This window comes from Chaetodon auriga, chromosome 24 (assembly GCF_051107435.1).
Source record: "Chaetodon auriga isolate fChaAug3 chromosome 24, fChaAug3.hap1, whole genome shotgun sequence".
NCBI classification, from domain to species: domain Eukaryota; kingdom Metazoa; phylum Chordata; class Actinopteri; order Chaetodontiformes; family Chaetodontidae; genus Chaetodon; species Chaetodon auriga.
The window spans coordinates 4,232,522-4,255,940 of NC_135097.1; the positions used below are offsets into that span (position 1 = coordinate 4,232,522).

Below are 23,419 nucleotides of genomic sequence, written 5' to 3' on the forward strand. Positions count from 1 at the left end.
TGTTTTCGTCATTTTCTTCCAAACCCTGTGCTCGAGTTCACATTGAGGAGCCACCAGGCCAGTTTTTGTAGCACGTGTGATGAACGCAAGAGAGCAGGAAGAGCAGCTTTCACTGTTTCCTGCAGTGGCAGTGCAGAAAACCAATGAAAGCGCAGAAGAGTTAACCAGAAATGACCCAGAACCAAAGCTGATAACGAGACCAGCCAATCACTTTAACTTCAACCTGTTTGAATCGTTACTGGAAGATGGTAATTGTCGTTTTGTCTCGGTTATTTTCCGCCTCCCCGCAGGGACGACAAGAAGGACGCGCTGAAGTTCTACACCGACCCCTCGTACTTCTTCAACCTGTGGAAGGAGAAGATGCTGCAGGCCACCGAGGACAAACGCAAGGAGAAGAGACGGCAGAAGGTACGGCCGAGCGCGCGTGTCGGCGTGTGCGGGCGGGTGTGTTTGTGAGTTGGAGGATGTTTGTATGTGCACCTACGCCCCGAGCTGGATGTGTGTGCGTGTGTGTGTGTGAGCCAGAACAGTAAAATAAAATTCATCTTCTGCTTTAATTTGCTGATCTGTTGTTTCCTGCCTAGATGTGTCTTTCGTTAATGCTCTTACTTCATTTTCTGCTTCCCTCTCGTACTGTACTCACCATTTAGCTTTGCTTTGTTGCCTAATTGGTTATTGATACAGCAGCAGTTGAGCAGGCTCATTATCCACAGACAAATAAACGGCCTGAGGGGAATACGTCTTTTAACAATAAATGAAATGAGCCGTGAGTAATAATGAGCATATTTAGACCAAGATGTGCTGCAGCTCCCGCTCTGTGTTACATTACAGCTGCTGCAGCTCAGTCTGAGTACGCTACGAACAAAGCTAAACAAGATGAGTAAAACATAGACCCGCTATGTGCGAATGAAATGTCTATATGCAAGTCAGATAAGGTTTGAGTGCGTTTGATTGACAGTCACCATCAACCTCACGCCCGTCATCGGCTGATCGGTGTTCCCCTCGGACTCGCAGTCAGTCTAAAAAGCGCTCTTCCTCCACCCTGAACCGCTGCTGCTGTACGCCTTCGCTGCACTTTGTCGATGTTTCTGTTCAATTTGACGCTGCTCACATTTTTTTTCTGTTCCCTCCCTTCAAACTGGAGACTTGGCAGAATAAAACCCCTTCAAGTTCACCTGCAGGATTTTTCACCCTCCTCTTACCTCACACACCCCACCCTTCCTCCTCCTCCTCCTCCTCCTCCTCCTCCTCCTCCCCTCGCTCAGTCTAACGCACCAGCTTGTCTTTCTCCCATGTTTCCATAGGGCTGTCCGGCCCACCCTGACAGGCCCCACTCCAGACAGGCCCCACCCAGGAGCCCCCTGTCCATCTCTGTAAGACAACCCCGACCCCTAACCTGCCCTCTCTTGCCCCCCACTTCACCCCTGCACACCCCACTAACACAGAATACACACTCACCCATTATAGAGGATGTACGACCTCAGGTAAGACACACAGGTGCACACACAGGGAAGCACACACATGTTAAAAGAAACACACGCACGCACACCTCCCCTTCTGTTTGTGTCTGTGTGTGTCACGTTCGCTTGCCACCTCACCCCCTCTCTCTAACCCTCTGTGTTTGGTTTGGTTTGGTTCCCGTCTCGTGTTTTTTTGGCTCTGTTGGCCATAGTGTGTGTCGGTGTGTCTAATAGCAACTGGTGTGTGTGTGTGTGTGTGTGTGTTGGCTCAGTGTGAATTTCCCCCGTGGTGGAGGAGCTGGTGGTGGGGGTCCTGTTCTCTTCCTCTGCCCCTGAGAAATCAGTAATCAATGGCTAACTTTCTCTCCACTCTTCTGTCCACCTTTGTGCGTCTGTCTCTGTTCCAGGAGCAGCAGAGGCAGGTGGAGGACCCGGGCAGAGAGGTGAAGAAGGTCAGTCCCCACATGTCACTATCAGCTGTTTCAACACCACCGCGTCGACGCCCCTCTAAAGCTAGCATGAAATTAGCATCACTGTGATTATGCGCTCACATGGACAAAGTAAATCCATCCAGGTCTCATTTAATTTGATTTTGGTGAGCTAATTTGCTTTGTTGGCAGACAGAAAAACTGCTTTGGCGGCTTGCTAACCTTCGAGGGGACGGCGAGCCAGAGAGGCCACATAGAGGCAGCTAGCGTATTAGCTTTGTCACGCTCACTTTTTTGCGTATACTGTAACATCTGCCTGAATAAACTCTGTATGAAGTACTCCACAAAGGAAGAGTTGATAAATATTTATATGTGTTAACTGATTGTTGAGCTAGTTAGTATGCTAACAGGCAGATAGCAAGCTTGGCTAGCAATCCATTTTCTGGCTAGCGCTAGCATTTTGCCAGTTGGTTTTGCCACAAGAAGTCGCTCCATCACCAGCTTCCAGCGCCACCTGGTTCACAACGACGTACAAATGAATCTCGTAACGTCAGTTTCATGTCCGCGTGGAGCTTTTCCAGCAATTTAAGTTTTCTTATGTTCCATGAAAGACAGTTTTCAAACTATGACAGATTTTAAACTTACATTTCACCAGTTTTCATGCTTGATGAAGCTCATTTGGATGTACACCAAATGTCAGAGACCCAATCTTACTTCTGTTTCATTCATCGCTGTTGTGCACATGGTGCTACACATTAGCTAATGGCGGAATTGAATGAATCGTAAAGGTGCTTCAGAATATATGAGATGCTGGTACTAAACCCACAGTGAACTCATTGAACTCAGCTTTTTATGAGTAAAATTGAAGAGCGGAGACCGTTGCCAGCGTTGAGAACACTTAATCACTCCAAACCACCTTCAATAAAAGTATATTACAGCAATTTACTTAAGTAAAGGCGGTGAGATGCGCTCCAATGCCTGTTAGCACTGTCCCTGATGGGATGTTAGAGGCACAGCTGTGCGAATCCTTCAGACCACAGCAAGTGAAGTGAACTTTAACAACGGCGTCACTTACATTATTCACCTTCCCGCTGTTCCTTTAAAGGTGCGTAAGGCTCGCAACCGGCGTCAGGAGTGGAACGTCCTGGCCTACGACAAAGAGTTCAGACCAGACGCGAGGCTCACCCCCTCCCCTTACCATGGCATGTCCTCAGAAGGCTCCCTGTCCCCTGATAGCAGGTAAACACACACACACAGTCAAGCTGTCCACATATATGTGAGGTTTCCCTCGAGGGTCCTGTTGCCTCGTCACAGTCTAGCCTGACAACATATACCCGTCGCTGCTCGTATGTTGAGCTGTCTCTCTCCGGGGACTGAGGACAACAACAGTTGGCATAAGTGGTTTACGGGGACACATGCGCACACACAAAGGGACGAACACACAAACTCATGGTCTAGACTTTATGACTGGTGTCTCAGGGTGACGTTTTCTGCCCCCTGGATGTCCAAAATCTGTCTGTCCTACAAATACTATAAATGGTAATAAACAGTGTGCAGGAACTGTTACACAACCACTCACACACCTGTGAAACTGAGATAGAGATGTAAGCAGTACCAGCCCACCTGCTGTATGGTTTAAAGCTCTATGCTGCCCTCTACTGGACAAGGTAACTCAGAGCATATGAGCTTATACTGTATTTTATGTGGGTTTCACGGTGTCATTTGTTCCTTCATTTTGCTATTATGCTTAATATTATAGGGATTCTGCTGTTTTCTTCTTCTTTCTTTAATAGTTGTTAAATTTTAAATAAAGTTAATAGAGCTGAATTTCAAAAACAATAAATAACAAATGTAGCAAAGTAACAAAACGCATAAAGAAAATAATTCACTAGCTGTAACTTTAGTAAACAAGGAGAGAAACTTGTTTTATTTTCTATATCCTGTACCCACCCACTCACATCACCCCCAACAGGTCAATGGCGTCCGACTCCTACCCGGCCAGTCCCAACCACCCCTCCACTCAGGCCCCCAGCACCGTCCACCCCACCGACCACCACGCCAGGGACCACCTCAGCGCCGCGGCCCAGACCCAGTCGCTGGATCGAGGCCTCAGGCCAGCCAACCCGCCCTCAGGAGGGGCCGCGCCGGCAGGGCGGCATGCAGCCTCCCTGGGCAGGACCCCATCAGGACACGGGGTCCAGGGTGGTGGAGATCCGACGGTCAACGGGCCGAGGCAGCAGTCTGTTAAGGAGTACCGGGCCGGGCACGGGTAGGTTTTCTACTATTTATACAAACTTTTGTGTTGATTCTGGTTAAAAATTTGGTATTGAAGAATAAATAAATGTAATAATGTTGAACAGTGTTTCACGTTCACGTCAACATATCAGTTTAGTTTTGTATTTCCCTAAAATGTCACTTGTGACGCTGAAAACTTTTCTATCTAAATTTAGAAAGGTGAGTAATGTCTCGCAGTGGTTCGGAGCACGTTAACAGTCTCACGGCTTTTACCTTTAGAACATGATTTTTAAAGTATAAAGGTCGAGTTAATGTCAACTGACTGCTGCTGTGAATGTTAAAACAGACTCATCTCACCTTTCCGAAATGTCTCTTCGTGACTTTTCCTGCACCTGACACCCGTACAAACAAGTAGTGAAATCACGTTTACCCTCAGCTCTTGAAGTCAATTGGCAAAAACAAAAAGTACACAAAAAGCAAGTAAACAAACAGAGAAGTACAGACTTTATCGTAAATGAGCAACACAATAACTTCCCTTCTTTCCTCCCCCCTCTCTCTAGCGGCCAGCCCTCCACCATCCCAGAATACTATATCCCACCCGCCCCTCCTCCTCCTCCCCCAACCATCCCCTCCGCTCAGACCGCCTTCGACTCCACCACGGCCCCGCCCTCTGCCGCCGCCTCCGCTGTCCCACCCACCTCCTCTGCTCTCTCCCGCCCCTACTCCCCTTCCCCTCCTCCTCCCCCGGCCAACTACGTGCCCTCCCCCGCCCACCCCCCGTCAGGCGCACCCCCTGCCGCTCCGCCACCTCCTCCACCCGGGGCACCTTCAGCCCTCCAGGCTCACCCATCGCCGCCGCACGCCGCCGTCGGCCAGTCGGCTGTGGATGCGGCGCCCGCGACGAGGAAGTCCACCATGCTGGGGATGATCCCGATGAGCGACGCCCGCTCCGACCTGCTGGCCGCCATACGTAGAGGTTAGTGTGTAATTAATGTTTTAAGAAGTCAAAGGTCGAGGTTAACTTCATATTGAACAGTTAGTTATGCATCATGTTTACTGTTAGAGGTAACTATTTTTAATTAATACTTAAATAATAAACAGATTTATTAAGTACCTACCTGCTGCTGATATATTTTAGGAGAAGCAGGATAATAAGAATTAAGTGATAAATATACAGATTATACCTTATTATTATAAAAGTTTGGGGAATTGCAGTGAATTTACCTCCATTTAAGGAAAATAGTTTAAAAAATAAGATAATTAAATAACATAAGTTACTGATTTTTTGTAAGGTTTTACCAAAAAAAGCTGAATTTTATCATGTTTCATTAAAGTTCTGACAAATCTAAATTATTATATCAATCAAAGTAAGGAATTAAACTTCTGACTGACAGCAAACATCCACACTGCACCACCTGTAACACCAGAATTTCTGGCCACGCCCCTGCTCCCTCCTCCCGTCCTCCCCCCTGCACCCTCCCGTCCTCCCCTCCAGGTATCCAGCTGAGGAAGGTGCAGGAGCAGAGGGAGCAGGAGGCGAAGAGGGAGCCCGTCGGCAACGACGTGGCCACCATCCTGTCGCGCCGCATCGCTGTGGAGTACAGCGAGTCCGACGACGACTCCGAGCTCGACGAGAACGAGTGGTCTGACTAAGAAAAAAAAAAAAAAAGAAAACAGAGACGGGGGCTCGGTGGGTGGTGACGACTGCGAACAGGAGGGGGAGAAACGCTGAGACTCTGAGGTGGAAATGAAGGGGTTTGGTTACTTTTAATGTTCATCATTACGAATTCAGTCACGCATACATTGACATGCTTACGCCCCCTGATGCAGCCTCTGATCATTTCTGCAGCGACAGGTTGGTCTTTTCAGTTTGCTCGGATGCCCCTGAAGACACCTTATTCTTGAACTAAAAACCCTCGAGGTTTGTGTGTCTCACCACCCGGCGTGTGTGGCGCGATAAACACACACTCACGTTCACACCATTTCAACACCCGCCCGCCCCCGTCCGCTCAGTTTTAACCACTAACACTCAGCTGTGAAAAACAAACGCACCAACCTCTCCCTCCCTACGTATTAGAGTGATAATTATCAGCAATATAACAGGCTCTCAAACTGTAGGTAGGTGGGCCCCCAGTGAGTACGGGGGGATGTGTTTACAAAACACAATGGTATAGCACAAGAAAAACTAATTATAGTGCAATCTTAACTTATTTGCCAAATGTTGAGACAGAGTTTATGAAAACAAGTGAGGAAAATCAGGGAAAAACGGCTCCTTAGAGGATAACTCCGCCTCGCTGGGACGTGCCTGTTTACGAAACGTGTGCACTCTCCTTAAGAGACGGCGCTGTCGTTGTGAGGGTTTGGCTCATTGGTCACCTTAACCAACATGAGAACCTGCACCGAAACGACCTCTGACGGGTGTACATGCTAGCAGATGAATAGCTAGCATGTCGGCTAGCTGTAGCTGAAGCTAACTGCAGCTTGATTTTAGCGTCTGAACCGGTTGGATATTGCAAAAAGTTGCATAAAATTAGAGATGCAAGTCTTTGGAGCTCCTTCAGATTGAAGACTTTGTAAGTAAACCTCCCACTTAAGTTGTAGTAGACCCGTAAACAGGAAGTGAGCAAAGTTAGCCAAACAGCTAAAGACTTTTTGCAGCAGACTTCTTGATTTAAATCCTGTTTTCAGAAATGTGTTTACAGCAAGTTTGACTTGTTGAAAATCTTCATATCTTGGATAAAAGTCTCTACAGTTGCTTAAAACTTAAGTTCATTTTGATGAAAAATCGTGTTGCGTGTTTCTGATTATGACTCAAATACAGGCCTGTTTTACTTATAATTCAAGGGGTGACAGCAATGCAGATCTCGTGTTTTTAATTTAGGCTCCTTTTGTTTTTGTCTTTAACGTTTTGTGGATCGTGTTTACATTTGTATTTAAATCTTTACTTAACCAGATAGTGTCATCAAAACAGAGAAATATGTATACTAATATATCAAGAAAAACAATTACAAGTATCCTTCAAAATACACGAGTATAGTATTTTAAAACCTATAAAAGATTTTCATTTCTTTTTGGAACTCATTCTATTTATGAGGAGCGTTGTGCTTCCAACATGTACGGTGAAATTAAAATTTGACATCAGTGCTGCGTCTGCCGAGTGCTGGACGTGCAGCAGAAGCGTCCACGGAGACGAACGCGATGCCGGTTCTCTGACGGCGTTTTTGGTGAAGCCAAACTCTCATGAAGTCAGCGCCGTCTTCGAGCTCGTACCTTTAACATAATGTGTAAAAGCTGAAACTGTGACGAAAGACGCCACCCGCCAGGTGCACGCTGGTTTGGGGAAAACAAGCGCCGCCAGCCCTGTTGAAGTTTGGCGGTGTTCATCCTTCAGCCTCCACATCGCGGCGTCGAACCCTGACGCGAGCGAGCTTACGCCATTTTACTTTTTGGTCTGTTGTAGTCATTCATAACACGAAGCCTAACATTTCAGCCAGTGACTGTGTGCTGTGGTATTTGGTCTTATATAAACGCTTCCACTCTTAACCACACCGGAGCCGCACTCACAAAGCTCCACGCGCCGACCCGGGGTCAAAGGTCACGTGCGACCCTGGGTCGTCGGCGGCTTCGTGAACGCAGCCCCTGGCCTATAAATACATACGTGTAAGAGACTTGCGACAGTAATATTCAGTATATTATCTCTTTTAGGTTTGGCTAATCCTCGGTATGAGCTGATTGGACTGTAGTGTTTTTATAACGTGGTTTTTCCTTTTCCAACGTGCTGCAGTGAGTTGTTCTTTTAGGGTTTTCTTCTCAAGGCCAGAATCAAGGTTTCGGATAAAATAAAGAAGTTCGAGGATGATTCCTTTTTTATTATTATTATTATTTTTACCTTCTTAATCAAACCTCAAACCAAAGCACCTAAATATTCAATACGAAACTGGACTCGAGCAGCATTTAATGCTAGCCGTATGCATTTTTTTCCATTTTCTGTCCAGAGCAGCGTTGACGTTTCAGCGTCTTGAAGGTCCTTCTTGGTTTTTGGCGTTCTGGGAGGCGTAGTGTCCATTTTGGTACAAACCAGACGCAGTTTCATTTTAATGTGAAAGATTTTTGGACTCGAGCGACAGTGTTTGTACGTTAACTCCAGAGAATTTGACTTGCTTGTGTTGAGGATCTGAACAAAACATGCACTTAAAGTTCAGTCGCGCTGTTTTAGATTAAGTGACCCGAAACTCGCTTTTAAAGTGAAAATTAGCACTTGATGATAAAAAAAAAAGCAACAATTAGCATTTCGATGTGTAGTTTCAGCCTGCGTCACGGCGCTGCTGAAACGCGATGTTCTTAAAAACGTCAAATTTTCAACCTAGTTTGGCACAATGTTAACCTAGATTTGACCTGCGAATCGTCAATCAGTGTTTGCTGCGTAATTAACCTCATGGGTGTGTTTATATACCGAGTTTGACTGCATAGTCGTCGAGGCTTTTACTGTGTTGGTTTACTGCAGAAAACACCAAGATTTTGGGAGGGATGAGGCTCAAACGTAGATCTTTTGTTGTATATAAATGCCACATGATAGCTGCAGAAACGGCTAAGCCAATAGCTGCGCAGAATAAAAATGAATATAACTGCAGAGCGGACTGTGTGATGGGTGGATCGTCGACGTGTTCTTGGTTGTTCTCCCTGATTGTTTGGTGTAGATTTCAAGGAACTGCGGCAAAGCCTGCATTTACGGACGTTATTATTATTGAAGCAAAAAAAAAAAAAAAGCACAGTGAACAGGAAGAATGTGGATCTGCCGCAGAGCTGCGCTGAATTTAACTCGAAGACAACGGCTGGAGCCATAGATACATCCAAGCACTTATCTCCAACACAAAGCTGTGACTGTCGTACTTTCCGGTCCCGTCGAGATTTCCAAATTGGAAACTTTCCCACAGTTACCAAATCTGGGAGACAAAAGACGCCCCAGTCTCATATGCTGAGGCGCCAAACGGCCGAGATTTCACTTCAAGCGTACCTCGTGTATCTGTGGCTTCTGGCTTGTAAGAAAACTTCATTATGTGTTGAAAATGTGAGAAATGAATCTTGTTGTATAGACTTTTGGTAAGGCAGCCTGTAAAGTAAAATCCATTTGGGGTAATATAACATAGACAATGAAACAAAATAAAACTGTGTTGCACACTAAAACCAACTGTTAAGCAAGTATGCATGTAACTCTAGACAATAAATGGTGAACAGAAGTGTGACCCTGTGCTTTCTTTACATCGACGTTTCGTTTATGCTTCATTAATTCTTTGTTCCTCTCTGCTGCATCGCACACTTTGGGCTGTGATGTTGATATTTGAATACCATGAATCATCGTCTCTCACTAACAAAAGCTCCTGCACACCCACTAATCTGATATACCCACTAATATAAAGACACTGGTGGAAAATACTGAAAACATATGATTTGAAATCCTTTGTTATTTCATCTCTTTTCAAAGCTCGGAGACCTTAAAGCCCGTAATCGGAAATCAGCTCCGTCATTAACATGCAACAATAAAACGTCCATGTTTGTGTTTTTGTCTGTTCTCTTTGAAGTGGGCGTGTTCAGCTGGGAAAAGGTGAGGTCATGTGCTTCCTTTGCACCAATCGGCGGATGACGGTGGTGGGATTGTTTGTTGCTGGGTGACTGTCAATCAAATATGTTCAAACCACACCCACAAAAGTTGGGACGTTGTGTAAAACAAATAAAAACAGAATTCAGTCAAACAAACTGTATTTATGAGCACTGGCTGACACGTGACGTGTTGCTCAGACTCAGAATAAGGATATATTTACAAAAATCAATGAAGCTGATGAGCTCAAACAGTAAATATATTGTCTTTGTGCTGTTTTCAGTTGAGTTTATGTCAAAAAGTTATCGAATTCTTCATGTTTTACACAGCGTCCCACCTTTCTTGAAATGGGGGGTTGCAGCCTGGGAGGCCCCGTATCACATTTTCTGCACTGGAAGGGCGTCCTGGAGGACACTTTATCATGTTTTTTGGCACATTGGGACACCGTAGGAGCCACATTTGCAGGGTTTCTTTCAAACATGGGGTCAGGAGATCACCAGTGCACCAAAGGGCTTAGACAGACATTAAATGATAACATTCGTTCAGCAGCGTCAGTCGTCTCAACGCGGTGATGGAAATCCAGCGATCATCACTGCGTCTCTCTCGGCGACGGGACACGCCCACCGGCGTCGGAGTGGTTGGTTCCAGCGTCGTGCTGGTCGGGGCCTTGGCAGGCTGGAGGAGGAGCCGACGGGTGCCGTTTGGGAGAGAGGAGTCATTTCGGAGCACAGATGGCGACACAGCAGAGAGAAAGTGAGAGAGGTCAGTGGAAAGTACAAGAAGCGCCGCAGACAAACAAACAACAGGAGAAAATATCCGTCAGCTGAAGTGAGTTAGTCAGAAAAATGCAGATATGGTTTAAAGAAGGCGTCCAAAATATTTCCCTTCTTTGCTGCTTTCATCTAATTTTAGTCTGCACCTAATTTTGGACTCAAAAGCTTCAGATTGGCCTGTTTCAACACAAGAAGCACTTGATTTATCTGAAGTCCTAAAGCAGTTTTCAAGATGACTCATGTTTGAGTTCAGGTTTCTGAGACACAAATGAGACATTCAGCACTGAGTTAAATGTCTCAGACGTTCATTTACTGATAACGACGTCACACAGGAGCAGCAACATGAGTCACTGATGGTGAAATGATTAGTTTTATGGACCACATCCACTGCCTGAGAGTGAGTAACTGTAAGATCACACCATGTTTTAGCTTATTAAATTACAGTTTTTAATTACTGTTTCATGAAGTGCACAAAGAGCTGAATCGAAGTCGAGCTGGTTAGCGTTCATTTCAGACAGCTACACCATAATCCCTCACAGTGAACACTCACTAACCCTAACTTCCTGTCAGATCACCAGGTAAAAATGACCATGTTAAAAAAAAAATGGGGTGTGTATCTCATTCCAGTGGACAGGAAGTGCTTTTGCTGTAGTGACTCCTGCTAGGACACACCTGTAGAGGTGACCCACGTGACCTGTATACCCACCTGAAGGACTTATTTTGTCGTGTACGTAGATCCAGTATGACACTAAATCGTCATCTCAACCTCCTGTTTCCAGGGTGAAAGCTCAGGTGGAAGAGTCTGACCCAGAGACGGCTTCAGACGCGGCAATCAACTCAAGATCGCAGGGAGGTAAGTCATGAAACTATCAAGATGAGCGACGACTTGTGACACAGCGAAGTATCGTCTGCATGATTACGGTTCGTGAGGTTCATTCTTTTGCCTAATTTGGCTTAATAGAAGCACGTAAAGGCTAAATAAAAGAGGCCCAAACATTGAGCCCTGAGGAACTCCTCGCCATGTTATTTCACTCAGTTTAAAAGCCAAATCGCTGCTTTAGAGATGAGACAGTGTTGTGTGGTCAGTCATGTCAAAGGCAACTAAAGGTCACATTGAACGAAGACTTTTCCTGAATCAGTTTCTAAACAACCATCATTTAACCGGAGGAATCCGTTAAAGCTGTTTCCCTCACAAAGACGGTTCGGTGCAGGTCTGAGCAGATGTTCGTCCCCTCGTTTTTAAAAAGATTGATGGCCGCGCTTCTAAAAACATTAGGGAAATCATTGTCGGAGACATGGTTGACTAATTGCTGCACGTCTGCTGCCAAACAGCTGAAAACCTTATTAAAGAAGCTTGTTGGCAGAGCATCAAGGCGGCAGGTGGATGGCTCGGAGAGGTCTGTCGCATGTGCTGTGGTTTGATGTAAAACTTGTCAAACCTCGTCCTGAAGCTCATCTGTGTGGTTGTGAAGGAGGTTTTGTTTGCAGCCTCAATTGATTTTTAAGTAAAGATCGGGCTTTCTATTCAATTCAGCTTGAACTCCTGCGATAAACCTCACAGCTGGAGGTCTGTCAGCGGGCCGTCGAGGCCTCACAGTCGCTGGTTTACGATCACTCCTGTCCAGCTTTGAACACGGACAGATCGATGATGTGCTGATGAAGAGCGCTCGTGCATCATTTCCTGCCCACACGGAGGAAATAATCTTCACAGGATCAATCAGATGGTCATTAAAATTTTAGATTTTAGAAGAGGTGTGTGTGTGCGTGCATGTGTGTGTGTGCGTGTGTGTGTGAGTCAGACACAACAGATGCAGGAATATCATCACCTTCTCTACTGTTTTTTTTTTTTTTGCTTTCAAACACATGCACGCACACGGAGGTGATTTGCAGCATCCTGCAGCAGATGGTAGAGAGAGCCTTGTGAGTCATAGAGAAAGAAGAGAGAGAGAGAGAGGGGGAGACAGACAGGAGGGGTGGGGGGGGGTGAGTATGGGGGGGGGGGTTAGAGGAAGACAGACAGGAAGGCTGGAAAAAAGAGAGAGAGGGTTGGCTTCGTGCTCGCTTTGAGAGAACTGCTGTAATGACGTAAAAGGTGTGTGTGTGTGTGTGTGTGTGTGTGTGTGTGTGTGTGTGTGTGTGTGTGTGTGTGTGTGTGTGTGGGTGGATGCTGCGTCTTTTCCCCTCGTCTCCTGCCTCTGCAGCACTCACATCTGGCCACTTGGTGGAGCTCTTCTCCTCCAATCTACAGGCCGCATAGAGGTGATTCAAGGAGGCGATCATCACACACACACACACACACACACACACACACGCCGGTGTAGTTCACACTTTCACCAACACAGAAGCAAATTTGGCTGATTGAAGGTTAAAGTCTCTCACACACACACTCACCTGCGTCATGTCCGAAATCTCCTGCTGCAATTTTAATTAATAAGAAGCTTTAGTGTGTGTGTGTGTGTGTGTGTCATTACCCCACCCTCACACACACACACACACACACACACACACACGTAGCAGTCCTTTGGGGATGCATACCTGCACATAGAGGGATTTTTTCACACCTTCTCTTCCTTCCAGCCTCATATATCTACACATGTGTGCGTCCCCGTGTGTGTGCGTGCTGCGTCTTCTCCGACCGGATTCTCCCTCTTCGTCCTCCTCCTCTTCATCATCTCTCCCTTTCCCTCTTCTTACTTTTTTGTTCCGCCCGTTTCTGCCGTTATGCAAGCAGGGAGTGGTTTAATAATTCAGCAGCATCTTTTTTTCATGGCCAGGCTTTCCTTAACACCACAGTGACCCGCGGTATTGACTCACACACACTCACGAAGCCCACACACACTTGTAAAGACACCCACACGCACATAATGTCACGCAAACATCCGCCCACACGCGCACACACACACACACACGCGCGCGCTGACGTCACTGCATCGACTCCATTCCAGCACAGAAACACAGCATGAGGCAACTTTCTTCTTCTGTTGTTTGCAGTTTATTTGGCAAATTATTCTCCACTTTTTTTTATTTTTTGCAGTCTTTTTTTTTTTTCTCTTTCTCTCTCTCGTCTCGTTTATTTACAATAGTAAAAATAAATCTTTCTCTTCAAGGTTTTACATTCGACATTTACAAGTGCAATGTGTAACATGTCCATCTTATAAAGTGCATTTGTACTTTTTAATCGTAACCGACTGTTTCACAACACAAAGAGGAGGAAACAAATGAAAACAACAATAATAATAATAAAAAACAAAAACATGATTCAAGGACACTGCTTTAGTTCTCTGACATCACAGTATCGTTACCCAATAGCACCCTCACCTTGAGGGTTTTAAACCTGTGATGCTCGTGCACGCGTGCTGCTTCCTCATCCGGACCGACAACATCGATGCATAAAACAACGTTTTTCTACGAAGGCCATACTCGGTCCGATAGAAAATTAGCTCTGTAATGGTTTTTTTTTTTTTTTTTTTTGATTGACAATCTCTGCTCGCCTGAAGTGTTGCCAGAAAACGCTAGCCGGCCGACGGCGGCCGGCGCTGCCCGTTTCCTGTCGCCACTCGCCCCCGAGAACCCTGTGTGTTAATGCTTGTGCTCAAAAAGACAAAAAGAAGAGAGGATGATGAGGGGAGGTGTGAAAATAGATGAATGAGAGAGGAGGAAGAGGACGTTTCTGTCTGCCAAGGCAAAGTGAGCGTTCGGGGAGGGGGGGGGCGATTTCTACTTCTTCACTACCTCCTCTCCTTTTTTTTTTTTTTTTTGCCTTTCTCTCCTTTTATCTGCTTTCAGGGGAACTATTTTTAGACGGAGCCTGACCGACGAGCTTCCTGCAGGCCGAGGATGGCAAAAATGTCAGACGAGAGGAGGGGGGGGGGGGGGGAGGCGAAAAGAGAGAGAGAGGGAGATGAAGGTGGAGAAAGATGAAGAGAAATGAGAGGGAGGAGGAAAGAGAGCGGCGAGACGTGTGAAGGAATGAAGAGATGAGGATGACGAGTGGGAGGAAGGAGCGAGGGGGATGTCTTTGAAACGACCTGCTCTCCTCGACACGACTCAGACAGCGTGACGTCACTGGAAACCTGACTCCGTGACGTCCGCCGCTCTGCCCGCCGCTTTATGGAAAAAACTGACTGCGGTTTAAGGAAGTGGACGTTTTACTGATATCATCTCTCACGCTGCTGCCTGAAACACAAAAAGCCCGACGTCACAGAAGCGGCTCTGATTGGCTGTCCTGATCAGTAACCTCAAGGTCAAGTTTCCCCGCCTCCACCCCGCTGCTCGTGGGCGCCGTTTCGGACGGCGCCGAGCGTGTTCTCGTCGTCCTTTTCAACATTTACTGACTCGGACTCCGCCGTGAGAATCTGACAGACGTGTATGTACACCGACCGAAAAAACGATAAGACACTAGAAAGTGGAAAAATATGGCACTTTTTCAGCAAATCACGACTTCTTTTCCCCCAAAAAAGGAACATCTGTTTATAGGAAGAACACAGAAGAAGAGGAAGAAACACACACACACACTCACAACATGCTCACAGCAGCGACCATGTCTTGTAACTCATGCCCTGATGAACATTACAAAAATATACATTTCTGTACAGCATTGCATAATAAAAAGAACACACACACTCACTTGTACAGTATTTTTTTTTTTCTTTTAAATGGAATTATAGTCCTGTATAGCGGCTGAAGAAAACCAATTCTGCGTGTGTTTACAGTGAGAGTTGGTTGAGTTATGGTTCATTACAATTGGCTATGATCCCGGGGGGAGAACACACACACACACACACACACACACACACACACACACACACACACACACACACACACAGTGAGTGGTCGCTCCACTCCTGCCCCAGGAATGGTTGACTTGAGTGGTGGCATATTCACAGATGAGTGTTATTAACTGTTAAAACGGTCGCTGGGTGGACATGCCAGATGGGACCGTCAGCGAGGTTTAAAATGCAGCTGCTTTGAAAAACCGACGTCGAGCTCGGTCACTCTCGTCCCAGCTGAGCGATGCTGGATTGAAGGTGTCACTTTGCGGCTCGTGATTCCCTCCAGACTTGGATCAAATAGCGTGTTTTACCCTGGAAAAAACGGCAAAAAAGCTTAAAAACTTGGCTTATTTTCAAGCTTATCCACGGCAGGTTTTGACGTTTTATTCACCGATGGAAGTAAAAACCAGAAACTGACCTCACCTTTAAGACACCAGGAAGTGTTACAGTAAAACATCCTCTGAGTATGTGCCTCTAGATACTTGGTGAGCTAACCGCTAACATGCTAGCGCTAGTCGCTCACAATAACTCCCTCAGTTATATGTCCATATTTCCTATGATACAGTTTTAACAGGGAAAAAAACACTAGCGAGCTCGCTAGCTGTCAGTTTTTCTTTTAAATTAGCACTCCGATGTTTGCTAGCATCGAGCTTGACTGAATCCGCTGATTGCGTTGAGCTCGTTGAAATAAAGTCTGCCGGAAAGCTTGTTTGTGTTCGATCCAAGTCTGGTTCATGATCCCAATTTGATCCGTTTTTAAGAGGAGGTAAAACAGACAGACTGCTTGAAAGCTACATCCGGTGCGTTAGCGTTAGCCAAGCTAGCGCGGATTCTCCATTAACATTAGCATTTAAAGGGCCGGACTATGCAGGCTGTTTCTTTAACTAAACTGAACCGGACGCTACGCTAACGTCGGCTAATCGGCTCTGTGTGTCCCATCTAGCATCTCCAACCACAGGTGACTAAGCAAGTCTCACACATCGTTGTGCATACAGGAGAACCGTGTGCCAGCGGGATCTGCATCAGATTCCTATGTGAAATGGATTTAATTAACTCTCTGGGATCGATCAGTTCGGGACCCCCCCCATACACACACACACACACACACACACACACACACACAGTGCTGCAGTTCACCAAGCTTGCCAAACTCCCTCCACCTCATGTCCTCCAGCTTCAGAGCAATTGAATGTATTTCACTTAATAATTGATGCAAGTCTTTTTACCGTTAGGCAGCTCCATCGATGCAGTGATGGAGCAAAAAGAGAGCGCGGCAGAGGGAGGTGGTCGGCTTGTTTAACCTTCGGATAAACCCTTTTTACCGTTAGCATGAAAATAAAGCTAATTTTAGACAGAAAACATTGTGATATTGCAAGATGTCTGCAGCCCGCCGCCTATAAATGGAAATAGAGCATTTGCTTCGTATTTGGGTTTGTCCTACTTCCATGATTCACGGCAGCTGAAGTGTATTTTGGAAACCCCCGGCCAGCCAGGCCACATCTCTCTCAAATACAGTGTGCTATTTGTTGCTTTGAAATACTGAGTTTGAGTTGAGTCATCCTGCAGATCACCTCGTCTACCTCGCTCTCTTCTTCTCCATTGTGGCTTTTTTTGTACACAGCGAAACACAGTTGGACGTTATTGCGAAGGAGTTCTTGTTCCAATAAGGCCAAAAACAACAAAACGAAGACACAAGAGATCAAACGAAGTCCTTGACAGAGAAGTGTAGCTGTTGTCCTGCTAACAACTGATTGTTTGCTGCTGCCGAGAAAAATAGAAAACACTTCTACTCTACGTTTTAATTTACACTATAGAAAAAAAAAACATGATCTTAATACCTGCGTCTCCTGAGCGCCATTTTTAGCTTCGGTGTGTTCTTCGCTGTCGTCTGTCGTTGTGGTTTATTTGGTAGAAAGCGTTGAATTTGGAAGTGACTCCCTGTCGTATTTTCGAGTATTGAGTGTCTTAGTTTTTTTTTTTTTTTTTTTTTTTTTTTTTTACAGCCCGTACAGTTTCCATGAACCATTTTCCCAAAGCCAGTACACCTCCCACACAAGTATATTAGCAGCATGCCAGCAGCTTAGTCATGGTACGTCTCTGAGGTTGTGCAGAGGGACACCGGAGTGAAAACTATCTCCGTCCATCATTTAAATGCAGATAGAGGTTAGCAATAAATCCGCTCTCACAGTGTTCACTACATCCTCCGTACATTAGGCCAATTCCCGCCACCATTATTACCGAGATGTTATTAACATTAGCTGGATTTAACTCGCGCCGTGCCCTTTCTGAGGGAGATAACTTGGTCCTGATTGGGCGCGTGGTGGACGTGACCTGAGGTTACGTTAAAGCGCGTCTCGCCTGGCGTTTCCATTTCACGCCGCGTCACCTCCACACTCTCGCTTCTCATTAACCCGCCGAGCCTTCGGAGGGGCCCCCGGGCCGAGCTCGCTGCTTCTTCAAGGCAGGGTGTGTGTGTGTGTGCAGGAAATATCCAGCTACTGCTGACAGGCTGCAAGTCGGGGAGTGAAAATGGAAGGCGTGGAGGAATTTAGACCATGTGGCGTTTTACAGCTTTAGATCAGAAGCACAGATTTCTGCACGCGTCTTGCTCATGAAGGCTTTTCCCCTGAACGCATCGTCAAGCATCAGCGTGGAAAATATTTGTTATGCCAAAGCAATGATGTAGAAAGCGTCCAGTTTCTGCAGAAGTACAACGCGCACTGTAACCAATCTAGATGAAAAATGACCTTTTCACTATGGATTGTGCTCAGCTCGAGCTAATGGATAATCAATCAGGCAGTGGAGTCAGAATCCATTGCCTGATCTCTAAATTTAGAGCTGCACGGCCGAAAAGACGTGACGTGGATGCGGGTAAACTTCGAGGTCCCCTTTTCCTCTGAAAAACGCCGGCTGCTCTCACCTTGATCCTGCCACCTGGCTCGTTTTACCGGTGCCCGTGAGGCCATACGTTGCTTTTTTTCATGCAGAATTTCTGCTGCGAGAGACAAGAGGACGACGGAGGAGAGAAAGGACGGGGTCACAGTGGGACCTCATGGATGCTTAAGGACAATTTGGGAACGATCTTGCTTTTTTGGCCTTCATTTTGAGTGAATATCTTGTCACTCCCAGAAGAATTTTGCAGATTAAAGCTTATAAGACGCGGCCTCGCCCTTTAATTTGACAGCCGGTGAAAGCACAAGTGTTTAACAGACATTAGCCGCTCTTTAAAACTGCTCCTGGTGGTCTCGTTTGCGAGCAGAACCTGGAGGTGGTTTCAAAATGTGCAGCTTTTCCTTAACAAACGCTGCTCTTTAGACGTGTTCGTCCACACCGAATGGGTTGTAAAGGAGCCGAAGAAAGCCAGGCTGGGATGGTGCTCTGAAGCCCGCCTAACACTCCCCATCAAGATGGTGTAGAGAACAGCGTAGCCTACTTTACAGCACCCCCCACCCCCCAGCAGCTCAGAGCATTCCCAGGGTAGCAGCGCTCTGCAGTGGCGCTGTCCTTGGTGCTGAATTCAGCTCTCTCTGCTTCACAGTCACGGCGCCGCGGCTGGCTGAGAAACCCGTTTCCCTCCGACAGGGAGCAGGTTTGCTTTCACGCGCCGGCCTGAATATGGAAATCCCTCTCCGGGTTTTGCAGACTGGCGGAGGCCGGTAGATTAGGTTTTCGGATTTGGGTGTTTGAGGAGGGATGGCGTGCAGATTAGGAGTTGTTTTTCATTCCTCGCCAACTTCATGCGCTGCAACGTGTTTCACAGAATGCAGATTGTGCCGTTGGCATTGGGAAAAGTCAGAATGGGCTCGTTAATGATCGTGAACGCCGTCTAATTTCAATCAGCATGTAAGAGTTAATTATTGTTGCACTCTCTGTCTACAAACTCATTAATTACTTCATCTGCATCAGATCAAGGGAACATGGTTGTTAAAATATGTTTCACGGGAGGAAATATGCCTGTTTTCCCTATCAGGAGAAGACTGCAAAGATAGCTCATTGAGAATACTCAAGGTCATTCATTGTGTATATTTAGCTCATCGTATTTTTATCCACACGCCACTTCATTTCAAACACATCAGTGAAAACACAGACGGTATTTTAAGACGGTTTCACTGCTTCCGATTGCATAACCATGCAGCGCTGCCCGAGCTCAGGTCCTACGGAGATTCAGGACGTGTCTTCCTCAAACCTGCCGTCACATATATGCTACTCTTGAGAAGTGAGCCTCACTTCTTGTGCCCTAAAGGAGGTCAGTTGGAAAAGTCACCTGACGCACTCCCCACAGCCACCGTGAGAATACCTTCATCAGGTTTTTGCAGTTGGTTTCTCGGCGCCACCGTCATCGCTGGATTTCTCCAGGCCGCAGACAGGACATGGTCTTTGTTGAATCTTTTTTTTTTTTTTTTTGACCATGCACTGTCCTCCCTTCTCCCCGTGCAAGTGCCGCCTTCCCCGCGGCCAGCCGTGCCTTCGCCATCAGCCTCCCAGCCCTGATATGAAGAGTGACCCTCGACCTCTCTCCTCTTCATCCCCGTCTCTCCCTCCTACGACCCCGACTCTACGTCAAGCGTCACGCCAGACAGAAACCGGCCGTCCCTGCTACACGTCACTGGAGGTCCTGGGTCTGAGGGAGAGGTTGGACGGGACGCACCCACAGCAGGCCATCCACAGCGACTTCTGGATGTCCGGGTTTCGGAACGCATAGATGATGGGGTTGATCACAGAGCAGCAGGTGGCGGGGAGGACTGTGGCGTAGGTGTATATCACGGGGTAGCTGGAGTCAGCCACGATGGAGTACATGGCAAACGGCAGCCAGCACGCTCCGAAGGCACACAGGATGGCCGACAGTGTGGAGACGCCTTTGGTGGTGGAGATGGCCACGAACTGGTGCTGCACAGCGATCTGCTGCGCGTGGCGGAAGGCGATCTTGCAGATTTGCAGGTAGAGCTGCATCATCAGGGCGAAGACGAGCAGGAAGGTGACGGCGAGCGCCACGGCGTTGTTTTTGGTGACGGGCCGGCAGATGCTGCACGTGGACTCGTCCCTCAGACAGTTCCAGCCGAGCGCCGGCAGCAAGCCCAGCGTGAGACACGACACCCAGATGAAGACCACCATCATGTAGGTGAAGGTGACCGTCCGTTCGGTGTGGTAGGTCAGGGCGTTGTACAGCGACAGGTATCGGTCTACCGTGATGGCGAGAATGTTGAGGACGGACGCCGAGAAGGCCGAGATGAGCAGTCCAACCGACAGCAGCGTCACAAACTCCACCGAGCTGTCGACCAGATAGGTGAAGACAAAGTTCAAGATGAGGCCCAGGCCGGCCAGAAGATCCGCCACCGCCAGCGATCCGATCAAGATGAACATCGGAGCGCGGAGCGTCGGCGTGTAGAACAGCACGGCGATCACCAGAGCGTTCTCGCAGGAGATGAGCGTCCCCGTCACGCAGAGCGCGATATCCCACGGGCTGACCTCCTGGACGGCTACAGCCGTGGTCGCTGGCTGGAGGTCAGGGGTCAGAGTTCGCACGACAGGCTCGGAGGAGGAGTTCGAGAGGTCCTCGGCCAGGCTCCAGGAGGTGGAGGAGTCGAAGGGGTCGAGGGGGGAGGAGGAGTTGAGGCTGCTGCCGCTGCCGCTACTCATGGCTGCTGCTGCGGCCAGGGAGAGAATCATAGCTGGAGAAACGAGAGAGGAGGAGGAGGAGGAGGAGGAGGGAGGGAAGGAGGGGAGCAGGACAGAAAGGAGTGGAAGGATAAGTAAAACATAATGAAGACAAGAGGAGGAGGGAAAGGAGCAATGAGGAGAGAAGAGGAGGAGAAATGAAGCAGGAAGTTGCAGTCAGTAATGTGTAAGAGAACAGACGAGGAACGATGAAATATGCACAACAGAAAGCCAGAGGGAGGAGAGAGGAGAGGACGGAAAAAGATAAATATCAGTGGGTCAGGGTAAAAGTTCAGAAAAGAGCAAAAATGGGTTGAAAAGACAAACAGCGACCAGAAAATAGAGATGAATGAAGAGAGAAGGAGGAGAGAAGGAGAGTTAAAAAAAAAAAATGTGAGGAAAGAGTGAAAAGAGAGACGGAGGAGAAAGGAGGAGAACAAGTTTGAAGATGCGAAGAGGAGGAGGATGATGTGGGGGGGTGAAGAAAGTGATGACGAGGAAGAGGAGAGCGTGAGTAAGACGGCAGAGTGAAGCAGGACGGGAGGCAAGAGACGAGGACAAAACAAAGGAGGGACGCAGGAAGTGAAGGACAAGGAAGAGGAAGGTGTTAACATGTATCCCCTCCATAATGGGGACAAATACACATTTTCCATCCATTCATTCATTCATTCATTCATTCATGAAAACAACCATGCTCTTGACCCCAAGCACGCACGTCATCAGCAGCTCCCACGCGCCATGCTGACAGGTAATTAGCAGCAGCACAACAGCAGGTGTGAACACACGCGCACAGACGCACACAAAGAGGTGAAAGTAACGCACGCATGACGGCGATATTCCTTCCGCTCTGGCTTCAGAGCAACGTGACGGACCCCCGCCAACACCACCAAACAACATCAAATCACCGAACAGCCGCACAAGCTTGAATGTGGTGCATTCCTACCGGGAAGATGCCGGACGCCGAAGAAGACGTTCAGCTTCCTCACAGTCAAACCCATCATCAACAAATTCTATTTTTAGAGCATCTCTAAAAATGGTGCATGACGTCCTGGGGCACGGCGCGGTGGTAGCTGCTGTCCTATTCACTGGTGGCGTGTATGAGCGCGTGCCCAGACGTGCGTCCGTCCGTGCGCGTGTGTGAGCGCGCGCGTGTGTTTGCACGTAGACCCCCGTTAATTCGGATTCTGGTCCACATATGCTGCTGCCGCACGCGGACTGGGGGGGGGGAAAAAAATTCAGCACGAGGCTAATTTTAGCTCAGCCAGCCGAGCTGCCAGGGCGCGCGCGCGCCAAAAAGGATGTGGAGCTCCATTCACAAAAACATTTCTCCCCTCACACACCTCCCACCTCAACCTCCCCGCGCACCCCTCCTTCGCCCCCCGCCCCCTTATTTTCATCTCTCTCCTCCTCTCTCTCTTTCATGCTCCCGTGCACGCACGCACGCTCACACGCACACCACGCCAATGACTGCAAACGGCCGGAGAAGGTCACCACCGCCAAAAGCCCCGCAGCCGAGGGGCGCACATCCCTGCGGTAACGGGAGCTCGCGCAGCCCGGAGCATCCACTCATTCAAAGCGGCAGCCGCGCGTGCAGAGAGGCCCGTCACGAGCCGCTCAGCCCGGAGCGCGTGTGTCAGCCACAGAGAGAACAATAAATACCTGGATCAGTTTCATTCAGCTGCAGCAGTGCAGTCCCTGAGCCAGCGCGAGCGAAGGAAGGAGGGAGGGCGCGAGGGAGGGAGGGAGAAAGCGGGATGGAAGGAAGACCACGCCACAGAGACAAAAAAGAGAGAGAAATTTACCAGCTTGTCTTCTTCTTCTTCCCCGCTGCAGGAAACCAGGATGTCTCTGTTGTCCTTTATCCTCCACTGTGTGTGTGTGTATATTTATTTTTTCTTCTTTTAGGGTTTCCCCCCTCTCTTTCTCCCCTTTTCTCCCCAGTCAGCGGCGCGCGCTATATTCCTCGGTTGGCATGGTTATTAGCCTTCTGTCGGAAGCTCCGTCCTCGCGCTGCACATCCTCGGCCCCTCATTGGACGCGCTTGTCATTCTCCTCGTCTGACGTCAGAAGTCTCCGCTCCTCCAGTCACCGTCATCATGGTCGGTGTGTGAATCACGGACAGAATGAATTAATCAATTCACCTTTAGGAGAAGAAATTCACGTCTGCTTTAATTTCAATTAATATTGTTTCAATCTAGATTTCATTATTATTATTATTATTATTATTATTATTATTATTATTATTATTATTATTATTATCATCACTGAGGTTGGATGTGAATAGTGTATATGTGGTGGTGGTGGTGGTGGTGTTTTCATCCCATCTCACGCGCACTGGACTCAGGTAGGCCCACGGAGCAGCACAGTGCATCAAACTGGACCCAAACTGGCGCGTGACAGCTTTTCTTCCTCCCAAAAAACCTTAAAGGTGAAACCGACCCCCCCCACCCCCGCGTTCCCCCTGCCATAAATATTGCGCCACGAGGTGTGGAACACAAAC

The 23,419-nt window shown here is 47.7% G+C and overlaps 2 protein-coding genes across 6 annotated transcripts in view; one reads left to right on the forward strand and one right to left on the reverse strand.

Annotated features, from left to right (window-relative positions):
- Positions 1–9,360, forward strand: part of LOC143316845 (actin-binding protein WASF3) — a 33,965-nt gene extending 24,605 nt beyond the window's left edge. For 2 of the 3 annotated variants that reach the window (XM_076724587.1, XM_076724585.1), the window contains exons 5-11: positions 291–408; positions 1,305–1,373; positions 1,868–1,912; positions 2,994–3,127; positions 3,861–4,157; positions 4,684–5,099; positions 5,619–9,360. In XM_076724587.1, the coding sequence (XP_076580702.1) occupies positions 291–408; positions 1,305–1,373; positions 1,868–1,912; positions 2,994–3,127; positions 3,861–4,157; positions 4,684–5,099; positions 5,619–5,776 (1,237 nt within the window). In that variant the 3' untranslated portion in view covers positions 5,777–9,360. The remainder of the gene's footprint in view (positions 1–290; positions 409–1,304; positions 1,374–1,867; positions 1,913–2,993; positions 3,128–3,860; positions 4,158–4,683; positions 5,100–5,618) is intronic. The other variant, XM_076724588.1, reaches the window with a different exon arrangement.
- Positions 9,361–9,625: 265 nt separating this feature from the next.
- On the reverse strand, positions 9,626–22,939 carry gpr185b (G protein-coupled receptor 185 b). Of its 3 annotated transcripts, none has more exons than XM_076724594.1 (3): positions 22,722–22,939; positions 13,028–20,933; positions 9,626–10,394 (listed from the first exon to the last, which is right to left on the reverse strand). In XM_076724594.1, exon 2 carries the CDS (start codon positions 20,929–20,931, stop codon positions 19,861–19,863), a length of 1,071 nt encoding a protein of 356 aa, XP_076580709.1. In that variant the 5' UTR covers positions 20,932–20,933; positions 22,722–22,939; the 3' UTR covers positions 9,626–10,394; positions 13,028–19,860. The 3 variants fall into 3 exon arrangements, with proteins under 3 accessions (XP_076580709.1, XP_076580707.1, XP_076580708.1); XM_076724592.1 differs by lacking the exon at positions 22,722–22,939 and adding an exon at positions 21,863–22,255; XM_076724593.1 differs by lacking the exon at positions 22,722–22,939 and adding an exon at positions 21,742–22,240.
- Between the last annotated feature and the right edge of the window lie 480 nt (positions 22,940–23,419).

Excerpts from the sequence above, each read along its gene's own strand:
- gpr185b (XM_076724592.1), bottom strand. The coding sequence starts at position 21,920 with ATGATGGGTTTGACTGTGAGGAAGCTGAACGTCTTCTTCGGCGTCCGG. Across the intron at positions 20,934-21,862 it reads CGGCGTCCGGCATCTTCCCG|CTATGATTCTCTCCCTGGCC; the intron begins GTAGGAATGCAC and ends TCGTTTCTCCAG.